Below are 26,504 nucleotides of genomic sequence, written 5' to 3' on the forward strand. Positions count from 1 at the left end.
AGCATCTGAAACTTTATAAGTGATTGCAAATACATTTGTGCAATTACTGACTGGTGCCGTGGTGAAAAATTTGTCAACTTGACTTATCAGTTATAAATTAAAGAATTACAGATGTTCTTAAAAAAATACGGGATGTCGGGATGATCATAGTGACTTGAAAACGCGTACAATCATGTTTAATTAAATTTTGATGTATTTTTTTTTAATATTGGAAATGAAAAAAAAACATTATCACTTATTTTCTTTATGTTTTCCATATAAATTTCATTTTGGGTAAATTTGAGGCAGGAAAAATCTATTAAATAACAAAAGTTGCCAATCAATCTCGCAGTGCACAAATTATTCGGAAGACTCTTGCAATACTCTACGTAGTTTAAGGTGACCCCAGAGGAGTATCGATTGAGGCACGCTATCGTTGGCGCCATTTTAGATGCTGAAGCCGAACAAACTACAACCTGTAAATTACATCGGAAATAGTAGACACCCGTAAGTAGATTTTTCTAATAGAAAACTATCTTATATTGCCACCGGCCTTATAATATCATTTATAAATGTAAAAATGTATAGATATATTGCAATTTACAGAGTAAGAGCCTAGAGGCTCTCAGTTTCCGCACTCCATCATAACAAATTAAAATTGATAACTTGGCAGTGAATTCCGTGCTAATAAATGTTTGAAACATCACCACCTCAGTCTGAATTGAAAATCCCTTGTATTCACACAAAAGTATATTTCTGAACTTTCTATTTAAAAAAAAATATATGGAATGAGGGGGTGGGGATGGGGTGGGGGAAATATACCTTTTTGTGTTAACCTGTTATGGCCCTTTTCAAGGTGCTGGTAACTGTTATTTGAGATCAAGTTGTTCGTTAAATGTTATCAGCATTTTTTGTGACCTGTTTTTGCCAAAATCTAGGTGTTGTTAACCTGTTAACAGACCCCTATTGCCCCCCCCCCCCCCCCCCCCTGATGAAATATTCACTGACAGAATTCACAAAGTAGTGTATTGAATATTTTTCTACACACTGTTATACATAGATATATAGGAAGATGTGGTGTGTTTGCCAATGAGACAACTATCCGTCCAAATAACAATTTATAAAAGTAAACCATTATACATGTGGTCCAAGGACACAGTTATCGTCCTTTGGTTTTCGTTGTCTACGAAATATAGTCCCTAGTGTAAACAGTGTATAACTTGCATGTTTTATTTGATACACTTTCCCAATTTATTTCTTGATATTAAATGCATGCAATATTAAGTAGGGGGATGTAATTACATGTCAAAAAAAATTGGGTGCTGAATCTTTATGTTAAGAAGTAAATTAGTCCAGTTCTAAAAGGTCAAATTTTAGCACGTCTGAAGCTGTCAAACTGAATTCTACATCCCCTTAACACAGATTTGTCAATATTTTGAGTTAGAGCTGGTAGAAGTTTGTATAATTTTGATATTATTTGTCTCACTGGTAGTTCACTACACTGTAAAATCATTTTGAGAAAGAGCAGGTGCAGATTTTTTTAATTTGAATTTATTGTCTAAAAGAAATGCACTACAAAATAACTGTGTTCTCGGGCCTAAGAAGGTCAAATTATGTCATTCAACTGGGAGCCTTAACTTGTTGACATTAAAAGAATGAAAGGAAGTATTGTCCACTGTCATTGATAATTTTTTACAATATTTGAATAAGAAACTTTCTTAAGGTGCAAGTGTAATTCAGAACATATGCGTGACAAGGCAATGAATATGAATAAATTATTTGAAAAATAACTAATCTGTACTTCTACTTAAAACTTAATGTATTTTGAAAAACATGAAAAATGTATTCTTAAAAGTACATGCATTAACACAGACTTTCAATTTTTCCTGAAGTTTCATTGGTGGAGGTTGACTTTTCACAGTTTGGTGGTCAAGGGGTCTCTAGTTCTGGAGTTTGATTATTAACTTTTTTCTACCCTTTATATTACATTATAAGAAGCATAAAAAGCAGTAGAAAGTGCTTGCCTAAATAAAAAAATCCCTTTCAGAAAGCTGTAAAATATCGTCATACATGTATATGAAAATCATTACTTTCTTTAATTTAAGAAAGGAAAAATGGGGAATTTAATAGCAGAGTCTTAAATACTTAGCTATTACTCAATTGTGTTCAATTTTAAACTATTTTATTCATCTCAGCTTTTTTGTACATGTAATATTCATTTGGTGACACTGACATGACTGATAGTTGATTTACATGTATAGATATCAGTAATAATAATTATAACAAGTTACATTTTTGTAACTAACATCTAAATCACACCCAGCTTCATATAAACCAGTACTGTCCTTATGCAAATTAAAATGTTACAGATTAGCACCATCACTCAGTTGAGAAAATATTGTTGATATATATTTGTACATGCATTGATAATTTAGTAGCAAGATTTTCTCAGATTTAAATTTTAAGTGGTTTCTATGTATTACATTGACCTATGGTTAGAGGAATGGTTAGGATCCGGCTTAGATGTTTAACCCCGCCACATTCTCAATTTCTGTATGGTGTCTGTGCCGTGTATCATGTGTATATTTGTTTGTTATTTTTTTGTACATAATTTAGGCCAATAATTTTGTTGTTATATGAAGGATTTCACTAATATACAACAGCAATTTATACCTGAAATTTCAACCAAGAAAAAAGGTGTATAAATGCTCATTATTGAAGGCTGTTTACCATGTTCACCTATATTTGCTAACTGCTACAATATTTGATCTAGTGGAGACTTGTATCAATAGTAATCATACATATACATTTTTGTACATGTGAACGTACCACGTAATTAATATATTAAAAATAGCTGGCCATTTAGTTATGGAACATGAGAGACAAACATTGTCATTGTAAGACCTTAAATTAAGATTTATTTAGAGTCTGATAAAACCGGGCTGTACTGGAGATACAAATGTACATGTAGGTGTAGAGTGGTCATTAAGGAAATGAATTGCAATGACCATAGTCAGAGCAATTTACATATTTTTGTATGTATAGTGCATGTAGTTGTTTCGTGGTAATAAGGGGAAATTGAAAAACCATCTAGTTATTAAAATGTATAGCAACACATCCATAGCATAATTTATAAGAAAACCACTTCAGATAGCATCACATTAAAAATTGTAAAATCACATTACCATGAAGTTAAAAGGCCCTTGGGAGAACACTGTGAGTACCTATAGAAAGATGAACAAAAGTTTGCTCGTTTATGGTTGTATGCTGTTCAGGCCACCCTTAACAAATTGTTTGTTTGGCATTGCCGACTCACACCATCAGCAGGTGGGTAGGTAGGTAGGGATTTTTTTTTTTTTTTTTTACATCATTAAAATCTTTATATATCACAACCATGATGACTCTAGATCACAGCCAAAAGCAGTGCAGCATTGTTGTGTGTACAAACTTATGGTTTCTTTGTTAGGGGTTAATGTCACATTCTACAACACATGGATAATTTCATGTCAAACATTCAGTTTTTTTGGAGGAGTAAACCAAAGTACCCAGCAGAAACATATCTGTGGTAGGGAACTGACATTAACCATGTAACATGTTAGACATGAAAATTGATTCTTAATTGTGGGACTGTCCATTGAATAGAGGCTTAATGTCACATCTTGAAATTGCCTTCAGTTTGGTAAACTTATCATATTTTAATCAGTTCGACCACTACAGTTCCTTGTACAAATAGATGATTTAAAGCTTTGATTGTTTGCTTGTTTGATGGGATTAAAAGTAACTTTCTACACCATATGGGCAAGTTCATTACAGTCAGTTTTATTGGTGGACGAAAGCGTAGTGCACAGAGGAACCTTATTATAAATGTCATGACAATCTAACCTTAATTTTGTGAATGCATACATGCACTTATCCCTAGAGGTGATAAGACTAGCATTGATACATGCAAATTTTGCGGAACTACCAAATGGTCAAAGCCACTACAGCCCCTGATCAGCTTTGAGAATAGCAAAATATTACAAATTTAGAAGGTTGGCACAAGAACAGTCATGAATGCCTCACCCTAGCAGGGTGTTTATACTGCATTTGTAATAACCGCAGTAAAAGTATGATAATTTCAAAATATAAATATGCTGTAGGACAGACAATTTTTACAGATAATTTAAAATAAATTTTAAGGTTGTTATGATTGTTTGATTCACAGGGTTCTGGACATGCATGACATAAATACCGTTAAATTCATGAGCCCTTGGTTTGCTTAAAACAATGGAACACTACCAGTAGATACATTTATAAATATGTTGCCGTCAGATATCTGTTCTGTTTTAAGAATTATCTTATTCATGTTAAGAAGAAAGAGAGGGGTTGGGTTCATAAATTCTTGACACACAAAAGAGGCTAGTCTTTGAAATATGTATGTTTTGTACCAGGCTAACCTCTACTGGTACAAAACTACTATAAACCTGTAAATCTGGGACCATATTGGTCTTTTAGCTTTGGTGTTTTCATGCAGGTACACCTTTCAGCCATCAAGCCAATGCATCATCATCTTGAATAGATATAAGAAGATGTGGTATGAGTGTCAACGAGACAACTCTCCATCCAAGTCACAACTTGTAAAAGTAATCAATTATAGGTCAAAGAATACATTGTTTTGGAATTAACATGGCAACATGCTTTGTTATCTGGTTCAAGGAAAATTTGCCAATGATAGATTTCACATATTTAAGAGATCTTTCAGAGGTTAAAGCCACAGATGTTTGTTCTGTCATGTCTGGGTGAAAAACTTATATTTCCTGATGTGAGGATGCAAAGCAGACACCAACAAATTACAGTGTCACTGTCTGCTTTACCAAAGACCACATTTGAGTTCTCTAAAAGGCCTTTCAGAACATCAACCCATGTTCCATCTAAAGAATAGGTGAACATCTTATTTTTAATAAAATGTTCCTCTCCCTTGACTAAAGCATAAGTGGATGCTATCCACTGCCTGTCTTTTTGACATTTTTTGCAGACTTTTATCGAATCTATGTCATTCAAACGCTTGCTCTGAATACAGTGTACAACAAGCACTTTAAAGATCATGATTTGAAATAAGTAAAGCCCGGAAACAAACTCCGCGGATATGATCAAAATTCCGGCGGTTTTCCGATTTTTTTAATACAAAAAAAATACAAATTTTGAAACACCAATAAAATTATTCGGGCGGCAAGTTTTTCAGTGGGTCGGGCGTCAATGCCAAACAAATGAAATTTTATTTTAGGCCTCACCTTTACATTTACCTGATTTATATTCAATGTCCTTTGGTCTGTGATGGCATTGTCATATATTGTAAATCATACTAGATATCTTTTAACTATAAAATTTAAACACACTGATAAAATTTAATAGCTGGCATGGAGACAGGGCTCACATGCTTCAGAATCATAGGGATACATTGCAAGTGACTCTCTTTGAAACAGATAGGGAGAAGTGGAGATTTGAGAGAGAAGTGCTCTAGTACTATAGTATTAAGTGTCTACCGGTATGATGAGTTTATATATGTAAATAATGTTCTTTTTATATTGTTCAATTCAAGTTGGAGTATACAATTTAAGTCCAAATCTTTTAATTATCATAAAAATAAATTATGTTTCATTGACTTGTTAAGAATGATCCATGAAAGCAACTAAATAGAGAATGGTCAGGTGACAACAGCATGACTAGATTTCACTTTTGATGGTTAGGCAAAAGGAATTGATTGGAAAGCGACTTGAACACTGATGTCGCCTGCTAGCATGAGCCATGAATTAGACATTGTATTTTATTTATTTTAGAATCTGACATACATGACATATGACTAAGATTTACTTCTAGTCAATAAGCAAAAATCTTCTGGAAATCTATTTATGCATGGCCATGGATTTTTCTAGCATTCCACAGGGTCCGGTATTCGGACCCATTCCCAACGGCAAAAACCCTACATTTTTCCCAATTTTGGCAGCAAAATTCCCAAATGATCACAAAATTCATTTTAATCTTTATTATTCATGACAGAGATGTTTATTTTATTCAACCGCTAGCTTTATGTAAAAAAATCGCCAACAAGTAATGTGTAAATCCAATTTGAAACATATTGAATGAAAACAACATTGACAAACAATGGCTGCCATTAATAAATAAACAGGAAGTGTGGGAATAAACTAAAACCAGGTCAAATCCGGAAACGGACAAGTATATAATTCCGGGTTTGTCAATCAAATACGGTAAATAAAAAATGAAAAGAACCAAACATGTGACAGCTATCATAGCAACACTAAAATTGAAAACTAAAAGATATATAAAAAAGAAAATAGAAACAGGATATATTTTATACAGAACTTAAAATACAGGGGTTTCATTATCTTTCATGTTGACTGGTACTTTCCATGTTTCTAGGTGGTACTTTTCAATTTATTCCATGAATATCTTATATAAAAATTCCTACATTTAGACGGTACTAGTAAATAACATAGGAGGGTAAAAGTACCGGGTACCGCCTCCTAATGAATGGCCTGAAAATATTTTATTTCACAAATTTTCATGTCAAAATCAAAAAAATGTAACAATCGGGATTATCCTGAAGTTGGAACTCATTATTTTGATACTCAAATAAACTGAAATGCCATGTTGTTATATTTAAAAAACAAAGAAGGTGTAGTCCTTACTTTATTTTCACCAACAAAAAATAATTTTATGAACTAATCCCACTAAAACTAACATCTGGTATATTGGTTGTTTTTCCCAATTTCATTGAAAACCGCGTTAAAAAATTCCCTAAACTGGCCAGGGTCCTTTTCCCCAAAATACCCAGATAAACCCCTGATGGCAGATTGAACTACCATTTGATTTTTATGGGGGGGCTAGGATGAAATTGGAAAAAAATAGGCAGGACAGGAGTTTTGCGTAAAAAAAAGGCAGGATGAGACACTTTGCAAAAAAAAAAGGCAGGATGACAATTTAGGTAAAAAAAAGTCAGGATAAACTATAATAAAAAAAAGGCAGGACCGAATAGAGTGAAAAATAAAAAGGCAGGACAGAGATTACAACTAAAAAAAAATGCAGGACAAAATTTTTCATCCTAGCCCCCCCCCCCCCCCCATAAAAATCAAATGGTAGCTCCCTTAAGACAATATTGTATTTTATCAAACTATGGCCACGTTCCTAGCTTTAGTTACAGCTAAGATAAAGAGTGATGCAATTTCACCATCTCTTATAAGGTTACCATAAGAGTCTTGTATTTTCATCACAAAGAAGTGTTACATGTACTCCTTTGAATTATAGAATAAGTTAACATCAGTAAATTAAGTCTCAAATAAACTTTATTTCATCACCAAACATAAAATCAGGACCATTTTCCCCATTTCAAGCCTCTGTAAGTTTTCTTCTATTTTCACCATGTACACACATGCGCAAAGTCAACTTTCGAATACACATCCTAATTGGAATTTTGTACATCAGGAGTTTGTAAACATTGACCAATAAGACAATGATTTAAAACATAATGAAATATTGGCAAGCTAAAAAGGTAAGACCAGTTCGAGTCTATGGACATTTCATGCTTTTCTTAATCCCACAGACTTCATTCTTTTTTATACGGCCGCAACAAAAAAAAATATGGTTGTATATTGGTATCACGGATTGTTTTCGAATTATAACTTTTGTGTTTATATAAGTAAAAAGAAATCAAAAAATTTTAACACAATGTTTATAACCACAAAAGAGGGGTTAAATATCTATTTTTTGTATGTTAAATTAACTCACATAAACTCTTGTAATATGATAGGGGGTTAGGGGGGATATTTGTAGATCATAACATTATGTTGAATAACAACATAAAAAGAAATTTGTCTAAATATATGTAAAATTAATTCCTAACTTTTGTCTCATTTAGGTTAATACATTGTACGTGTACAAAGTGATGGTTACATTACCTTAGATGAATATGGATTTTTCTGGTTATTTTGATATATGTGGTAAGTACAATATACAAATAATTAAAAATGTTAATTTGTACAACTGTATTTTTTTATGGTCCTGGGGCTGGCCTGTTATCATTTTTATACCCCATGGAAAGAAGACACAGAGAGTATAATGTTTTTGACCCGTCCATCCGTCAGTCCTGTTTCTTGTCATAGCAACTCCTCTGAAACTACACTGTAACAGAATTTAATGAAGCTTTTTGAAGATAATAAGGACATACTACGTAGATGTGCATAAAGACAGGATTTTTTTTTATATTTTTCTTACCATTATTTAATTTCTCCTATAAAGACAATGTGTGGATGTGGGGTATGTGAGGTTGTTTAATCTTGCATGAAGAGATATTTCCTGTATCACAGTATTGATAGTGTCATTATTATATTGAAATTAAATACCATGATATATCAAATGATATCCAGTAATTACTTGTGATGAAACTACATTTGTGTAACTATTTATTGATTGTTAAAAAAAAACATTGATATATACATGTACATTTTTTTACATGTATCCTGATAATAGTGAGTGCAGTTGTGGGAAATGTTGTATATTATTTAATGCTATCGCACAATTCAGTGACAATGCAAGTATTAATTGCATCCACCCCTCAGTCAGTGTCTAGCGACTTGAGTTTACATCTATTAATTAACTAGAACAAACCCGCGAAATTGCAGGCATTCAAAGCGTGTTTGAAAGTATGTAAAGTGTCATAGGAAGGATTTTGTGGTTGTTTGTTTGTTTAAGTGTTTCATATTTGTTTTTCGTTCATTTTTTGTACATAAATAAGGCCGTTAGCTTTCTCCTTTGAATTGTTTTACATTGTCATTTTAGGGCCTTTTATATCTGACTATGCCGTATCGGCTTTACTCATTGTTGATTTCTGTGTCATTTTGGTCTCTTGTGGAGAGTTGTCTCATTGGCACTCATACCACATCTTTTTTTTTGTAAAAAAATTTAATAACTGAAGAATTTCAGAACAACAAATCATAGGTGATTTGGGACAGGATTATTGTTTTTATAGCCCGGCTCATGCTTTTTTCACAAAAAAATAAGTTTTTTTTGTTTGCTATTGATTTTAATAATACATGAATAACTTTTATATGTATGTTCAAAAGTATACAGAAAACCGCTAACTGGAAGTCTAATCTGACTTAGAATTTCATCTAACGACGAATATCAGACAGCAAATACACTTCATTCGTAGTATATGTATGTTTATAGTATACAGGAAAACACATACTGGAAGTCTAATCTGACTTAAAATTTCATCTAACGACGAATATCAGACAGCAAATACACTTCATTCGTAGTATATGTATGTTTATAGTATACAGAAAAACACATACTGGAAGTCTAATCTGACTTAAAATTTCATCTAACGACGAATATCAGACAGCAAATACACTTCATTCGTAGTATATGTATGTTTATAGTATACAGGAAAACACATACTGGAAGTCTAATCTGACTTAAAATTTCATCTAACGACGAATATCAGACAGCAAATACACTTCATTCGTAGTATATGTATGTTTATAGTATACAGAAAAACACATACTGGAAGTCTAATCTGACTTAAAATTTCATCTAACGACGAATATCAGACAGCAAATACACTTCATTCGTAGTATATGTATGTTTATAGTATACAGAAAAACACATACTGGAAGTCTAATCTGACTTAAAATTTCATCTAACGACGAATATCAGACAGCAAATACACTTCATTCGTAGTATATGTATGTTTATAGTATACAGAAAAACACATACTGGAAGTCTAATCTGACTTAAAATTTCATCTAACGACGAATATCAGACAGCAAATACACTTCATTCGTAGTATATGTATGTTTATAGTATACAGAAAAACACATACTGGAAGTCTAATCTGACATATCAGGACGCCTTTTTCTCGTTTTTCTCCCCAAAAAACTAAATCTGAATAATTATATGAATGGATGACAAATGCAATTATGCACTGTACCTATAGGACACAGAGGCATGATGATTAATTTATTGTGGAAAGAAGAGAATTGACACACATCTGGTTAAATAGTATAGATATTTCTGGCATTATTTCTATTATTCAATATTGGTTGTTTTATAAACCAGATTCTCAATACCGATGCTGCACTTGGTCTCTTGTGTACATGGTAAAACAAAGTCTACCTAACCATTAGGAACAGTATTACTACAATGTATTCTGTATGGTTTTTTGCTCATTGTTGAAACCTGTATGGTGGCCTATACCTAATAACTTCAACACCATTTCAGTCTTTGTTGAGAAGTTTCATACCAAATTTTATGTTTTATAATATTATTAACTACTGATCTTGAAATTAAAAAACCACATACAGTCCTTGTTCTGTAACATGTGTAGATATACATGTACATTTGGTTCTGTCAATTTCTGTTAAGTTTGTAGTACATATGTTCATTCGTAAGTAAGCAAAATGTGAAGTATTAATTCGGTGCTGTGAATGCCAAACCTCTATTTCTATGGCTGAGCTGGTAGATAAAAAATATTTAAAGAAAGACTTGATGATGTTATATTTGCCTTTGGCATTTCTTTTAATAAATACAATGTGGAATATACATGTATATTGATGATCATACATGAATGAAAAAATGAATATATATATATATATATATATACAAAAAATATAAAAATATGTATATCCTAATTTATCCTTCCTCACTCATTTAATCATACATGCATGTATCGTGTTTTGTTGAATTTACAAAAGATCAATACATGAAAGTTTTGGGCATTCTATTTTAGACATTTACAATGTAGAAACATGAGAAATATAATGCCACAATTTTAGGTGCTGTAATCATTAGACTAGGCCTACAATTTATCTTTAATGTTCATACAATTTCATACAGTTAGGTTTTGATGATATCAGTCTTTTGGGTTTTAAAGTAATATTCTTTCATTTTGGTTTTTTTTTTTTTTAGCTAATTTAGGGATGACTTGATGATGATAAGATATGTCAATAAAAAATCGTTATGAACAAAGTACAAGGTTTATAAAAAAAAACTGTTCTGGTTACACAAACAATTTGAGTTATATATTTCAATTAAAAAAATTCTTAAACATTCTCAAAGTTGCTCATACCAAGTAAACAGGGACAGTTTGATAGGTTTTCAATTTTTGATATATATATTATTTTATAATAAATAACATGTGATAACCATGATAACAGAAATATAATTTAAAAATGTTGACAATAATGGATCAGTTTTTTTTCCCAAGCTTCATCGGCTGGTATCTCATCAGTTGGAAAAGTTGATTTTTCCTCAGTTGGAACAGTTGATATTTCGTCAGTTGGAACAGTTGATATTTCGTCAGTTGGAACAGTTGATATTTCATCAGTTGGAACAGTTGATTTTTCTTCAGTTGGAACAGTTGATATTTCATCAGTTGGCTTTGCAGCATCTAAGTCTTGAATGGGTGTTGCTTCATATATTATATGATCATGATGATCTGTATCATTGGACTTGTGATGAATTTCTGCTCTAATTGTTATGTTGGCTCCAGCAGTTTTGTTTGCTTCAACCGGTGTGTTGGCTTCAAGGTCTGTGTTGTTGGTATCAGAATCATCTTGCTGGTTGAATTCTGGTTCTCGGTCAGGATCGATTGTCATCAGGTCTGTGCTTGTTTGGTCATCAAGGGGACAAGTTGATTCAAGTCTGAAATTAAAAAATCCTAATTAATAAGATAAGATATTAAAGATAATTGTATTCCAATTAAAGGGCCCATTTATTACAATGATTTTTATACGATCGCAAAAATTCTAAAAATTTTGGTCGTATTGATATCACGTTGGCGTTGTTATCTGCGTCGTCAGAGTACTTTAAGTTTTCGCCCTCTAACTTTAGTTTAAGTCAATAGAAATCTATGAAACTTGAACACAAGGTTAATGACCACAAAAGGAAGGTTTGGATTGATTTTGGAAGTTTTGGTCCTAACAGTTTAGGAATTAGGGGCCAAAAAGGGCCCAAATAAGCATTTCTTGGTTTTCACACCATAACTTTAGTTTAAGACATAACAATATATCTATTATTAACAGGCAAATATATTCCATGAATTAATATGTTCATGTTGAATATTTTATACCCCATTGTCCAGAAGTAATGGTCTAAAATATGATCTTATATGGATAATAGAAATTATGATGAGTCTGTGCTATCTAAGATGGCTGCTAGTTGAGGACTTGATTAACCATATAAGCAACATTCTGACTTTAACAGTGCTTACTGAAAAATGACAATAAAATCTTTAGGGTAGGCTATTTTTAAGCCTCTAGTTTGTAATAGAGGATAATGAACCTTCAATAATGTTAAAAAGTGCCACTTATAGTGTTGAGCTTTTTTTATGATGCATTTTATTTTAGTCCGTCATTGATTTTGATTTAAGGATGCCCTACCTTTTTGTCTTATTAAGCATCTGACGCACTGTTTGTCCCTGTGTTTCAGCTCTTTGCCTGTAATTGAAAAAGTAAAATATAAAACAAATCGCAATCGAAACAGATTAAGACAAATTTATCATAAATCAAATTAATATAATTAGGACCAATCATGGTCTTTTGATTTGAGGTATTAGTTTATAACCATGATAACCTTGAAATATATCTCAAGGTGACCTTTTGACAATTGAAATGACACTTTAAACTTATTTTCTTCCTTCATACATTGTCATATTTGAATACATGTTTTTGGTGATAAGACCTTCCAGAACAATTTTTAAACGCCCGTCAAAATTTTGAGGAGATGTACATGTATTTTGTAATAAAAATGTCAGGTGTCAGTCAAGAACGACTTATCCAAATTTCATAAAACTTATTATAGTTGTTTATTATGAGGGTCAAATGATCTGTATACTTTTTGGTGAAAACAAGACTTTAAAACTTTTTGAGTTACGGCACTTTGTTACTAAAACAGGTGTGTGTTTTTCACATGTCATACTGTAGATCTAAAACGATTTAGATTATTGCTTAAAACTTTACACACTTCTAAGTTATAATTTAATCTTAAGATCGATATACTTTTTTGTGATGATTCAAAATTTTATTTTTCAGTTATTTAGTATTTTGTAAAAAAGGGGAAGTTTTTTTTACATGTCATGCCATATCTCAAAAAAAAAAAATTAGGATTAGTGCATAAAACTTTACACACTTCTTTGTTATATTAATCTAAGGATCTGTATATTTTTGGTTTTGATTCAAAATTCAATTTGAGAATGTGCTATTATCTTGTAAACCGTCTAGATCCCCACCCCTAAACCATATATATTCTTGTATCAGGGTTTGCAAAAACCCTGGTTTTATGAGTATTGCCCAGCCCAGTGGGAAATACTGGGAAAACCCGGGTTTTACTGGGTTTTAGTGGGTAATAATGGGCAATACTGGGTAATATAAAATACTTGTCTGAATTTTAAAGAAGATTCAGTGATACACAAATTTAATATATTTAATAAGATATTTATACCCTATTTTGTTTGTCTAGCATTTGTCTAGATTGTCAAACTGTAAATATAAAGCAAAACAATTTTTTCTTTCAAATAGATAAAACTCCTAATTTAAGAATTAACAATTACTTTGTAAGAAAAATTACAATTAAATAATGTCACTAATTAATTAGTAATTATTCAGATTAGAACACAGATTTGTTTATGTAACAATAATCAGCCCTTATAATTCTATAAGTTTTATTGGCATGACCCCTTAGGGTGTTTATTTAGCAATATGAATGTATAACAAATAAAATTAACAAGTCACTTAAACACTGCAATAAAATGCATGTTTCAAAGTTTGGATTATTAAAATAATGTTTTGTAATTAAAAAGGTATCTTTAAATGTACAAATCTTCTGTTCTGCCTACATATAGAATTAATAGAGAAGAGAATGAAATTGAGAATGATATATTTCTAGAAATGACTGTCAATGGTTATCTGTATAAAAAGTATATATTTAGCTGTTATACTATGAAACTGTACCAAGTCTTTACTATTTAGTGTTAAAATAAGCTTAGAAAATCATATTGCCCAGTATTGCCCACTATTACCTATTTCTGGGAGTATTGCCCAGCCCGGGAAAACCCGGGTTTTCCCATCCTGGAATTCCCGGGCGGGTAATACTTTGCCAACCCTGTCTTGTATGGGACAATAAAACAAATTAAATGATAAAAAAGGGAAGTCCCTGGGGGTCACCTCACCCTATTCAATTTAATAATGTGCTTTTATCTTGTAATCAGACGAGATCCCCACCCCTAACCAAGAAATATTGGGTAATAAAACAAATGAAATGAAATAAAAGGGAAGCCCCTTGGGGTCATACCCATCCCCTCTTGGTTAAAAAGTTGTAAACAGTCCCCACCCTTAAACCATATATATTCTTGCATGGAACAATAAAACACATCAAATGATGAGAGTCCATTGACTGTCATTAAACCAAAACTATTCATGAAAAAAATAAAATTACGTACTTGAGGTTACCATAGTATTGTCTGTTGACTTTTGACCTTCTAATAGCACGGTTTAACTTTTTGTTGGTTTTTGGTGATGAGCGTATCTCTGGAAACATCTCTCTAACAATTCCAATTGTCTTGTGTCTATTGTCGGACACTTCATCTAGGGTTCTTATGGCTCTCTGCAAGTGTAAAATGATTTTAATTTAATTTAAACTAAAAACAAATTGGAGAAAAAATGAATGACTACTAAACATATGGCGTTTTTTTTTTTTATACCCCAGGAATAGTGCAGTAGGATTACTTTTTTCAGAGATATGATTTTTGGACTAAAAATAGTCACTTAAATGATAAATTTTCAACACTTTTGGTCTTCTTTCTTGAGGATGTTGATTTGATATAATTTGTCAAAAAGTATACACTGTGACAAGTTATAAATCAAGTTCGGATTTTGTTCCAATAAAATGAATTTGTAACAGGTACCAGGGATCTCCATGGATGAAAATTGAACCATGGAGGAACTTTCATCATCATAAACTGTATCATACGCCGTACAGTGTAGCACGATGTAATGTATTTCATCCCTCCACATAAGTATGGGTGAACATGCTAATTTATTTTATTTGAATTATATTTATTTGAATTTTCATTATAAATACTATATAGAAGTATATATTTTCAATGATTGCCGTTTTTATTAACCCTTCAAAGGCCAAGCCCTCATGCCCCTACCTTTCCCTAAGTCGAGAATAACCAATAGCTGTCACGAAGGTCCCAATGCATTTTTCTTGCTATTTTTTGGTAATTGTTATGGGGGTTAAAAATTATGTGGAGCTTATTTTTCACGGACACTGTCAAATTCAGTAGTCATGAACCCATTACCAGTATGGCTGGTTTGCAGTAGTGCGGATGTATCAATTTGATTATAAAATACGAAATGTTTGCACCTGTACAGTAGTTGTCGTTTGTTTATGTAATATATACGTGTTTCTCGTTTCTCGTTTTGTTTATATAGATTAGACCGTTGGTTTTCCTGTTTGAATGGTTTTACACTAGTAATTTTGGGGCCCTTTAAAGCTTGTTGTTCGGTGTGGGCCAAGGCTCCGTGTTGAAGGCCGTACTTTAATCTATAATGGTTTCCTTATTAAATTGTCATTTGGATGGAGAGTTGTCTCATTGGCACTCACACCACATCTTCCTATATCTATATATTATTGTTACAATACAGCAGTACTCAAGTTATTTCTGATGAAATAACAATTACTGTTCTACGCCTTATTTTGTACTTCTTAAAAAAGGGGGATGCTGATTGCGCAAGTCAAAATAAAAGCATGTGTTCATCTTGTTAAAACTTTGTAACTGGATTATCAATTTATTTATTTGATCTCTGAATTATCATAAGCATTTGCGGAAACTTAGTTAGATAATTCGACAAATAAATCGTTTATCTTCAGATAATATTCTCCTGTCTGTTTTGTTGATCTATCTGTACAAGCTCAGGTACAAGTGATTAGCGATCTTAATCTGGTTATCCCTAATGGATTATACTATAAAAACAGCCTGAGGGTTATGCAATAACATGCATTTGATTAAAATTGCTAATAAAATGGTGTCAGGCTATAAAAACTTTCCAGTTTTGAACCATGGCAGAAGACAATTGAACGATGGCACAAGTCATTTGACGATTGCGCAAGACATTTGAACGTTGGGGGGGGGCGCTATCATTAAACAGGCCATGGAGATCCCTGAGGTACATGTAGTGATTTGCAATACTCACAGAAATCAGAATGCTAAATGTTTATATATTAATTTTTCGTTATAATGATCTGAGTTAATATCAATCACACAATTCCAAATTCACTAAAATCTGTCTTTTCTTTCAGAACTTGGGAAAAGTAAAAGGACTCAAAGAAGACAACAACAGAATTATTTTAAAACCATCAGTAATTCAATCAAGGAATCTTCATATCTGAAGCCAAACTTTTTACCGATAGAGAATAATGATGATTCACTTAGCGAAAAACTTCAAGAACCACTATATCCAGGTTGTCGTACAACACTACTTGACTCCTTGTTTAGACACTTCATAAATTTCAGCGCTAACAATGGAATGTCTAAAACAGCACTGAGCATGTGCCTAAAAAATGAGAAGACAGTATTACCAACTCCCAACTGCCTCCCTGAATCTTATAAGGAAGCATATCAAATGATAAAACCGATGATTATAGAAACAAAAAGATATGATGCATGTGTCAATGACTGCTTACTTTTCTGCAAAACAAGTGACAATGACCACTCATTAGACAGAGAATGTACAAAATGTGGAGAGCCAAGATACAAAGCAGAGTCCTTAAGTGCACGAAAAACTTTTACGTATATGCCTATTGGACCAAGACTTTCAAGGATTTTTGGAAGTGACAATATATGTAAGATTCTTTATTCCAGACAAGATCTTTGCAATGGAAAGTTAACTGACATAACTGATGGAAAGATATATAAATCTTGGTATGAAGATGGAGGAGTCTTTCAGGACATGGAGGAAAGCTGTACAGTTCCATTGGCACTTTTTTGTGATGGGCTTAATCCTCACAAAAGTATGGCAACTCAGAAGTCGATGTGGCCATTAATCCTCACCTGGCTCAATTTGCCTGTAAATGTCCGAAATATTTTAGGACCAATGATGTTGGTTGGCATTGTTCCAGGTACAAAGACAGAAGAGCCAAAAAACCTCGATCCATATTTGGACCTTTTAGTAGATGAATTGCTAGAACTGACAGAGTGCACAATGTTTAATGCCTACAGAGGAGCCCCTACATCAGTCCGAATAGCACTCCTGCATTACATGTGTGACATTCCCGCATTCAGCAAGATTTTACATGTTTCAAGCCAGGCTGCACTCCGTGGATGTCCTTATTGTAAGGAAGAAGGATTCTATTGTAAGTCTTTACACAAAGTGGTTCATATCAACAATAGAGCTTTTTTACCAGAAAATCATCCATTGAGAAAAGAAAAGAATGATTTTGCTATCAAAGGTGAGGACAGAGCAAGTAAACCAGAGTCTTATACAAAAGAAGAAGAATTAGAAATCAGAAACAGCTATGATCAACTTCCAAATCTAAACAGAAAATCTCTTTTACAGAAAAAAACAGGACTGAAAGGAAAATATAGCTTCATGAGACTGCCTTACCATAATCGTCAAGAACAAATGCAACCTGACGGTATGCACACCATTGCAGATGTAATTGGCAATCTCTTTGGCCTCATAACAGGAAAAGATGATGGGAAAAAGGTACGGAGTGGAGAAGAAGAGTTTCAACGATTTAAGGATTCATGGAACAGCAGAACCATCATCAATGACGAGGAAACAGTTGTAGGAAGCAACAAAAGAAAATCAAATACAGAAGACGGGAAAAAAGCTAAAAAAGCAAGAGTAGAATCAATGACAGCAGAAAATGAACTACCCCCAGCTCCATGGAGACTTGATAGATCAAGTGTTAAAATTGCTGATCAAAGAGCCATGTCATTGGTGTATCCAACAGGATATGACTACCACCCAGACCAGCATTTTTCAAAGCCATGGACACTGAGGACTATGCATGGAAAACATCAGGTATACATTTTGACTTTTGATTTTGTTGTTCTTGTTAGGAGAATGATAACATGTATATGATGTGGGTCTTTGACTGGCACACATGTTGTTTATGCCCCAATTATGAACAGTGTGTTTTTCATTCTGTTCCTCCTTTTGTTTGTCCTGCTTCAGGTTTCATTGACCTATAGTTGTTAATTTCTGTGTCATTTGGCATGTTTGGTCTCTTGTTGAGAGTTGTTTCACTGCATCGGCAATCATACCACATCTTCTAAGTTACAGGTCAAGTTTAATATTGGTTTAGTCTAGTGATTTTGTATAGAGCTATGATCCTTGATGTATTATGTTTACACCTTGACAAGTTATAGATTAAGTTAGAATTTTGTTCAAATACAATGTACAATGAACAGGTAGGGGGCTATGTCTAACAGAATGTTTGTTTGTAATGGTCTTCATTGCAAATTTAAAAAAATGAGACAATTATAATTTGTTGTTGGATGTTCAATTTTAATGCTGTAATACTGTAGTACGATTTGTGAATTTTCTTGTCAATTTGATAATTACAGTACATTCTTCCAATTTTATATAAAAAAAGTTTTTTCTGTACCCACATGTACAATGTATTCATGCATGCACAACACAAAACAATAGATTCACTGAAGTATTTGACCATTTATTTGACATTTTCAGTTTGTAACCAGTGGAGCTGCACTTTGGTGTCTACGAGGACTATTGCCCAGTAAACAAGAGACAACATTAGGGAAGCTTTTTAATGTGATTGAGTTGCTGACCAGTGAATCTTATCATGAAAACGAATTGGAATTCATTATTGAATCTACAAGTGAAGCTGTTTCATTGGTGGAAAGAGATTTCCCTATTGCATTACAGGTATGAGACAAACTTAATTAGTATGTGCATTTCGTTTTATCAGTACACAAAAAGATAATTGTCAAAATTGCTTATGTTAGCTTACAGTCAGGGGGTACTACTTGTACATGTTATTTTTAATGACTTGGGGAAGTAATATTAATATTCTTATATAAGTAAATTTGTAGGATACTTATACAGGTGAATTTTATTTACTTGTATTCATGTAGGTAAAACAATATTGGCTGAGTTATGTCCCTTAGACATTCAGATTTTTTTACTTGTAGAAGTAAAAAAATCATCCTATCTTCTTCATTGTTCTTTTATTGAATTCTAATGATTTCTTTGCTCTAATAGAATTTTGCAGATGTCTTTACTAATCATTTAAGTGTAATTTCATGGAAAATCCAATACATAATTAAGATCTTTGCACAATCAGTTTATTTGTTGAATTAATGAGACGAAACATTGGACTCTAATACAAAAATTGAGAAAACTTGGGGAAGAATTATTAAAGGCATGAATTTACTTTTTAAAACTTAAACACTTTTGTGGGATTGTAAGAAAAAAGTTACTTCTACAAGTATTTTTTTTGAGAAAATTGTATTTGCAGTGTTTTGTGGTTTACTGAAGTGTATGTCATATTAATTTTAACCATTACTGATACATTGTTATTTATTTATGTTATAGACTATTACAACACATCTACTTCATCATATACCAGAAGGATTTGCAAATTTTGGTCCTCTTTATGGGAGGTGGCTGTTTCCATTTGAAAGAGTAAACAGTTGGATAACCCGTCAAGCTTTAAATAAAAATAAGATTGAAGCCACAATCATGGAGACTTATGCTGTAAGTATATGCCATATAAGGCAACTTTATCATATATATATATATATAGTTATATTTCAGTCTCAACACCAGATCTTTACTCAAGTCCACCATGAAAAATTTTGTCACAAGATTTTCATGTCAATTTCTGTTTTAATGATGTCTACTTAATTAAGAAGCTATTTAAAATACTATTATAAATTACAACGTATATGAATCAAGGAATTAATAGAAAACATGAAACATGTAGGGTCTTTGTGGTTGCTTTCAAGATATTAACCGTTTAGCAATTTGGTGGGAAGTGAATACCTCTAGATTTTTATGCATTTAACAATGGATGAATAGCATCAGTTTTCCTTCAGAAACTTTAAAATTAAAGGATTTTTATTTTAATAAGGCATCTTAATCAATATATGTTTTAATAAGATATAAAAGGAAAAGAAAGGGTTTTGGTAACAGAATGTGTCAATCGCACTCACTACATCAGAAAAACCAGAGGATTCAGAATAACAGGCAAACATTCAAAAGCAAGGAACATTCTTAGACTTGATTTTATTTCATGGTTAATATTATTAACATGATTAAAGAATTGTGTTTTGATTACAAAATAGTCAGCAAGTTTGGTTTTTACTGTTTTCACTTTGGTTTATAATAGAGCAGGATCTGGAAAGCAATTATATAAATTCATAATCTTATTTTATATTTTATATCTCAAATCCAGTGTTTCTGTTCCGTTCTTGCATGTAAATCGCAAAATGGAATATCCATTTTTTAAATTGTTTCTCATGGTCATTTCTTTATTTTTTAGATTTACGATTGGTGTGTCTACATGATAATGTCTGGAAAGGTCAAACAAGATGGTATTGACATTGGTAAACTAGAGAGACTGCTTTTAGAAGATGAAAAAGATGACAGTTGTAGTACAAATGAGAAAACGTTCTCTATTGATGATAACATTTTGAGAGAAATGTCCAATGTTTATGACTTTTGTTTGGTAGCAAGAATGAGTAAGGAAGGCAAAGAACTTGCTTCATGCACAAGGTCCTATGGAAACACTACATATGGAAACACTGGCAGGAAAATTAATTTTTCACCTTTTTCCAATAACAGATCTTCAAATTCATATGTGTATACTGTAGATGAAAATTCAACAGATTCTTTAGTTGACAGTATAATATTTGGTTCAATTTGTAAGATTTTTGAGCACGTTTGGAGAGGACAAACATACACCTGGGTTTTGCTTGATATATTTGATGATGTAAGATATGAAGATGGATTCTGGAGTGTGTTAGAGCATAAAACCTCACAGAAACCTGTTATGTTGAAAGATGTCAGTGCTCCACAGATTGTTGGGAGAGAAAATGATAGACTTCATTATGTCCGTACATGTATCTAACTTGTAATTGATCAGTTTTCTTATTTGACAAAGTATATGTATATAGACAATGTTTTAAATTTCTCCAAAACTGCTGTTTAAATTTAACTTTTTTGATACCAATGTGTATGAATGTTAAATAAAAGCTCCTTTTCTATTAAGATACCATAAGAATCTTTATTTCAGACTGCAAAGTCAATATTTTTACATGAAACAGAATATTCTGTTCATATTTACACATATATAACTGTCTGAATACTGTATATTCAGAAATTATTGCGTGCATTTATTACTGATATTTTATCATTTAAGAATAAAATGCTATATTCAGAAATTTCCTATTGATTTAAAGAAAAATTTCAAAATGGGAGTTTTAATTATTGGAATGACTTTTAGCAAAAATAAAATAATTTCATAATATACAGTCCTGACAGTATTCATGATATGTTTATATATGAGTAGTTCTTTATTTATTATATATTGGAATGTAAGGTTAATTAAATAATTAAATCTTAAACTATTAAAGCTATTTAGAAAGATAGGGTTTTCGAGTATTTATCTTCAAAATAATTTAGACCATGTGTATTCTTTCTTACATGTACAAATGATACATGCTTGGTCAGAGAGTTTGACTGTTTCTATACAGATTTTGTGTACATAGATTTTTTTTTTAATTCTTTGTATTAAAGAATTTTAACTATTTGTCAGTACAAACTGTACATACAATATAATATACCTAAATAAATCTATTTTATCTTGAGAGTCACACATCCTTTGAACCTGTACATAATTATAAATAAATTCAAGTGATCTCTTAAGATTGAAATTAATGCCAAGCCAAACAAATTTAAAGGATATATAAGTATAAAAGTTGGCTTATCAGGCTGACTTGTACTTACTTGTATTTTAAGTGAATACTGTTGTAACAGTGTGTATTAAAAAACGTTTTCAAACTCTAGCTCATGTATTTTATACTTATCAACAAAATCACACACTTATAATTTTATATAAAGTTAGTTTTTTTTCTGAATTGAAATAAAGATGATAAAAATTTATAGATAGGTTACTAGTTCACATTTTTAACACAATAAATTTTGAAGTTTAACTTATTTGTAAGGAAGAACATGTTTTTTGTTATTGAAAGTTTATAAAAGTGTATCATATGATCATTGATAATTATTATTTCTTAATTTGCAAGGGTAGTTTTACATGTGATAGCTTATATATTTGATCTTGCTGTATTGACTGACTTTCAGATGTGTAATTTGTTACATTGTGTTCATATAGTATGAATAAAAATATTCTTGTACACAAATATGTCCTTCTTCCATATAGCTGAAACGTTTTTAAACAAGTAAGAAGTTATATTGGCATCAGTTACAGGTCAATAATGTTTTCAGTCACTCTTAAGCATACCTGCACACTTATTGAGCGTTAAATTGTTTGTTTTTTTTCAAAACCACATGAATAAATATACTCTGGACATGTATAAAAATGACAGAACAAGCCTAACATGTTTTTATATGAAAGAAAACAGTTAAGGTGGTACCTAACCCAACAGGGAGATAACTCTGTAAAATTTGAGTTATGTTGTGTTGTTAAGGGAAAAATTAGTGTTTGTCAAACTGCTATATATATATAACCAGTGTATTTTTTCTGAAAAAACGGTTGCTTCAAATTCTTTGTATTTTTATACAACCGCAAAAATTGAAAAAAAAATTGTCAATTATTGGTATCACGTTGGCTTCGTCGTCGTCTGAAGACATTTGGTTTTCGCACTATAACTTTAGTATAAGTAAATAAGTATCTTTGAAATTTGAACACAAGGTTTATGACCACAAAAGGAAGGTTCAAATTGATTTTGGAAGTTTTGGTCCCAACAGTTGAGAAATTAGGGTCCAAAAGGGCCTAATTAAGCATTATTCTTGGTTTTGGCACAATAACTTTAGTATAAGTAAATAGAAATCAATGAAATTTAAACACAAGGAGGACTTTCAAATAACCATCTTCAACAAGTTAACTCATACAAATAAGGCAACATCTTTAATTTTTTTCACAAGATTCATTACCATGATGCATCATGAATATGCATGAAAACATTTCCACTGTAAGTAAAGCAAACAACTAATAAGTCAATACGAGATTCACAATCAAATATGGAACAAATACACATATTTAATATGCACGCAATTCAACACAAATCTCACATGGTAAAACAGGATGTAAAACAATGAATGAGAGTTGTCTCATTGGCATGCATTCCACATTCCTCTAAATACCAGTAATTTCAGATATTTCCTATTAATGTGGTACCTAACACTACCGGGAGATAGCTCTGTAAAATCAGCTAAACGTTTTAATTACGTTGTTTTGTTAAGGGGAAATTCAGCTTCTGAATGATCAAAATTACTGTCTGTCAAACTGCTATATAACCAGTGTAATTTTTCTGATAAAATGGTTGGTTCAATTTTTTTTATATTTTTGTCAAAAGGTCGAAGTAAATACTTCAAAACTTTGTGAAAATTAAACGAGCCAAATTAATTTTAGTGAAAGTGGTGTGTACCACCTTAAACTTATATTTTATGTGGTGTACTCACATGAAGCAATGAATGGGCAACATTGCCCCTGGTGAAGTAACTGTCGGAACTGTATCCGTAGCTAATGCCTGGATCTGTTTGTGTTGAGATTGTTGCTGTGGCGACTGGTTTCCAACAGCTGCATGGCTCATTGTGGGCGATGAGTTTGGCACAACATAAACATCCAATAGTACATATAGCGCGATTATAATGAGCAGGTTGAGAACCGGGTTGGCTGAAGCTAGTATCCATGATTTATGAAATAATCACGTTTGAAAATGATTGTTTATATATTAGGGGGGCTTACATCAGGGAGGCCATACCTCTGTCTGAGTGTACGGCAAGGGATGCAGGGTATTGTCATAAATTCTCTGGAACTATGGAACACTTACCTGTCAGTAGATGTCAACCCTAATTAATATACTTTGTGTTGTTGTAACTATTACCTTGTGTTTGTGTACACATATTAATCGGACATTCTAAAAAAGAATACTTTTAATAAACTACATTTCATAGTAACAAAGAAAATATATATTTACAATTATTAATACCATGCACTTAGGTTGAAAAAAACTTGATTTAACTTGCATGTAGCTTGCAGGACTGATTTACCTGTAACATTTGTAGGAACTTGGATTATTTTTTGTATATAAGATGACCGATAGTGCTGTCTCAATTCAGAGTTTTAACTTTAAAAACATGATTAAGTGTGTATTAATATAGTACAGAATAGTATAGAATGTCTATCTATAGCTACATCCAACGCTTTACATGTCATGATATAATGATATTCGTCACCGATATCTATTGAGCCGCAGAAATGACAAAGTCTGTCTTGAAAGGGGTTGGTTATAATAACTTTAGGAAATTATACTGAATATTAAAGAGAATTTAAAGTAGGGATTTTGCAAATTGTTGAAGGCCGTACGTGACTATAGTTGTTAATTTCTGTTTCAGTTAAGTTAATCTCGTTTCATGCTTTTGGGGAGTTGTCTCTTTGGCAATAATACCACATCTCGATCTTTTTTTATTTTTTTTATCTTCTTCTTCTTCTTCCAGGTAAGGAACCGAATTCAAATCTTGAATGTATGAATCCCGCGAAAACTAACGCAATGTCGGACAACACAGAAAGTTTTCTCTTGGCTATTTACAGGATAAAACGTTCTCTATATATATACAATTAAAACTATGTACAGGATGTTACTGTCTAAATTTTAGCAGAGCATGCCTTCAGGGCAGCTCTGAATCCATCAACTGTGTCAGATGATGTTGCGGATGTTGGCAGTTGGTTCCAGTCTCGAATGGTCCTTGGAAAAAATGATTGTCCGAAGGCGTCTGTTGTGGCCCTTTCTTGGAAGAAGCGGTTTTTACCTCTGGTCCGGCTATCGTTTGGCGTTAGATTAAATTTACTTTTCATGAAGTTAATTAGTTTTGTATATAGAGCCCGTTTTTAAGTATAGAAAGCGTACTGACCAAAATAAATTTTTCAAACAATAAAAATCTCATAAAGTTAGATTCTATTTCTCATTTTTATCGGACTTGTCCAGTAATTTAATTCCCGAGTAATACGAATGTTTGAACAAATCCGCATTTAGTAAGATTTTATTTCTCATTAAAGTCGTTCTTGTCCAGTAATACAATCCTTGAACGAATTACGATGTGAAAATAAATTTGCAACCAAACTAATGGACATTGTACCTGTACAACTAATCGATTTGAAGCGTTCCCTGTATGGAATGGGAAATTATGAACTTTTCGGTCCGTACAGAAGACATGTCGTATCGTACCAATGTTGGTTTTCGAAAGCACAAGAACAGCGAGAAAGACTATTTCGGAGACTGTTGATCGACACAAAATCCATCCAAACCACGACTAAGTCTTCATGCTCAGATTTTGAAGTGCCAAAACCCCAGAAGCTTGCTCGTAAGCCTAACAACAGGAAAAGACCAAGGACAGCACGCACACAGCCAAGATATTAGACTTATTTTAAAATTGTAAATATTATTATTGTAAATATTGTACATACATGTACATTATCACTGGACTAGTATATATTTGTTTAGGGGCCAGCTGAAGGACGCCTCCGGATGCGGGAATTTCTCGCTACATTGAAGACCTGTTGGTGACCCTCTGCTGTTGTTTTTTATTTGGTCGGGTTGTTGTCTCTTTGACACATTCCCCATTTCCATTCTCAATTTTAAATGTCATCTCTTTAACTATGTGTATTGTTTATTGAGAATAAAATTTGATATTTAGTAAACATTGTTTGTGTTTATTATGTTGAAATGGAGAGAAAGAAAAAATAACAAAGAAAAACAAAAATAGAACTTGTTACAGATTTTTTTTTATTTTCTTTATTCATAAACTGCAGAATACAAAATATAAATTTAGCCGTCAAAATGAAAAGTAAATTGAAAAAGAACATCGAATGGGTTATCTTATTTTTTTTCCATGAACATACAATTCACTATTTTCACAGTGCATAATTTAAATTTAACTACATTAAACATGTTAAACAATCTCAACTATTTTAAACGCAACATTGTACAAACAACACAATTCATAAACATCAATAAAGATAATCCAATTAATTTTGTTGATTGGATAATTCACGGCTCAGTAGATGTGTAATCAGTGACACGTGCCCTCATTATTTTAAAAAAGTTAACATATCTATCTAAGTTCGATTACAAATTCTACCAAAATTTAATTCTTATATAAGCAGCATGTAAGGAATATATACATACATCCTGTGTGCAAATGCGACGACTATAAAGGGTCCTGAGTGCACTTTGTATGTCCTGAGTGCACTCA

At 32.1% G+C, this 26,504-nt stretch overlaps 2 protein-coding genes across 4 annotated transcripts; one reads left to right on the forward strand and one right to left on the reverse strand.

The window, feature by feature from the left end:
• The first annotated feature begins 320 nt into the window (after positions 1 to 320).
• LOC143053483 (uncharacterized) lies at positions 321 to 21,264 on the forward strand. Its single transcript, XM_076226288.1, has 6 exons — positions 321 to 486; positions 7,892 to 7,973; positions 16,336 to 18,062; positions 18,732 to 18,929; positions 19,599 to 19,760; positions 20,548 to 21,264. Exons 2-6 carry the CDS (start codon positions 7,937 to 7,939, stop codon positions 21,133 to 21,135), a joined length of 2,712 nt encoding a protein of 903 aa, XP_076082403.1. The 5' UTR covers positions 321 to 486; positions 7,892 to 7,936; the 3' UTR covers positions 21,136 to 21,264.
• Positions 10,760 to 23,935, reverse strand: LOC143053484 (uncharacterized). 3 transcript variants are annotated; one of them, XM_076226290.1, is made up of 4 exons: positions 23,712 to 23,796; positions 14,471 to 14,634; positions 12,414 to 12,470; positions 10,762 to 11,676 (listed from the first exon to the last, which is right to left on the reverse strand). In XM_076226290.1, the coding sequence occupies exons 2-4, from the start codon at positions 14,566 to 14,568 to the stop codon at positions 11,199 to 11,201; spliced, it is 633 nt and encodes a 210-aa protein (XP_076082405.1). In that variant the 5' UTR covers positions 14,569 to 14,634; positions 23,712 to 23,796; the 3' UTR covers positions 10,762 to 11,198. The 3 variants fall into 3 exon arrangements, with proteins under 3 accessions (XP_076082404.1, XP_076082406.1, XP_076082405.1); XM_076226289.1 differs by lacking the exon at positions 14,471 to 14,634 and having other exon boundaries at positions 10,760 to 11,676; positions 23,712 to 23,935; XM_076226291.1 differs by lacking the exons at positions 12,414 to 12,470; positions 14,471 to 14,634 and having other exon boundaries at positions 10,760 to 11,676; positions 23,712 to 23,935.
• Between the last annotated feature and the right edge of the window lie 2,569 nt (positions 23,936 to 26,504).

The sequence above is a fragment of the Mytilus galloprovincialis genome, chromosome 12, assembly GCF_965363235.1.
Source record: "Mytilus galloprovincialis chromosome 12, xbMytGall1.hap1.1, whole genome shotgun sequence".
Taxonomy (NCBI): domain Eukaryota; kingdom Metazoa; phylum Mollusca; class Bivalvia; order Mytilida; family Mytilidae; genus Mytilus; species Mytilus galloprovincialis.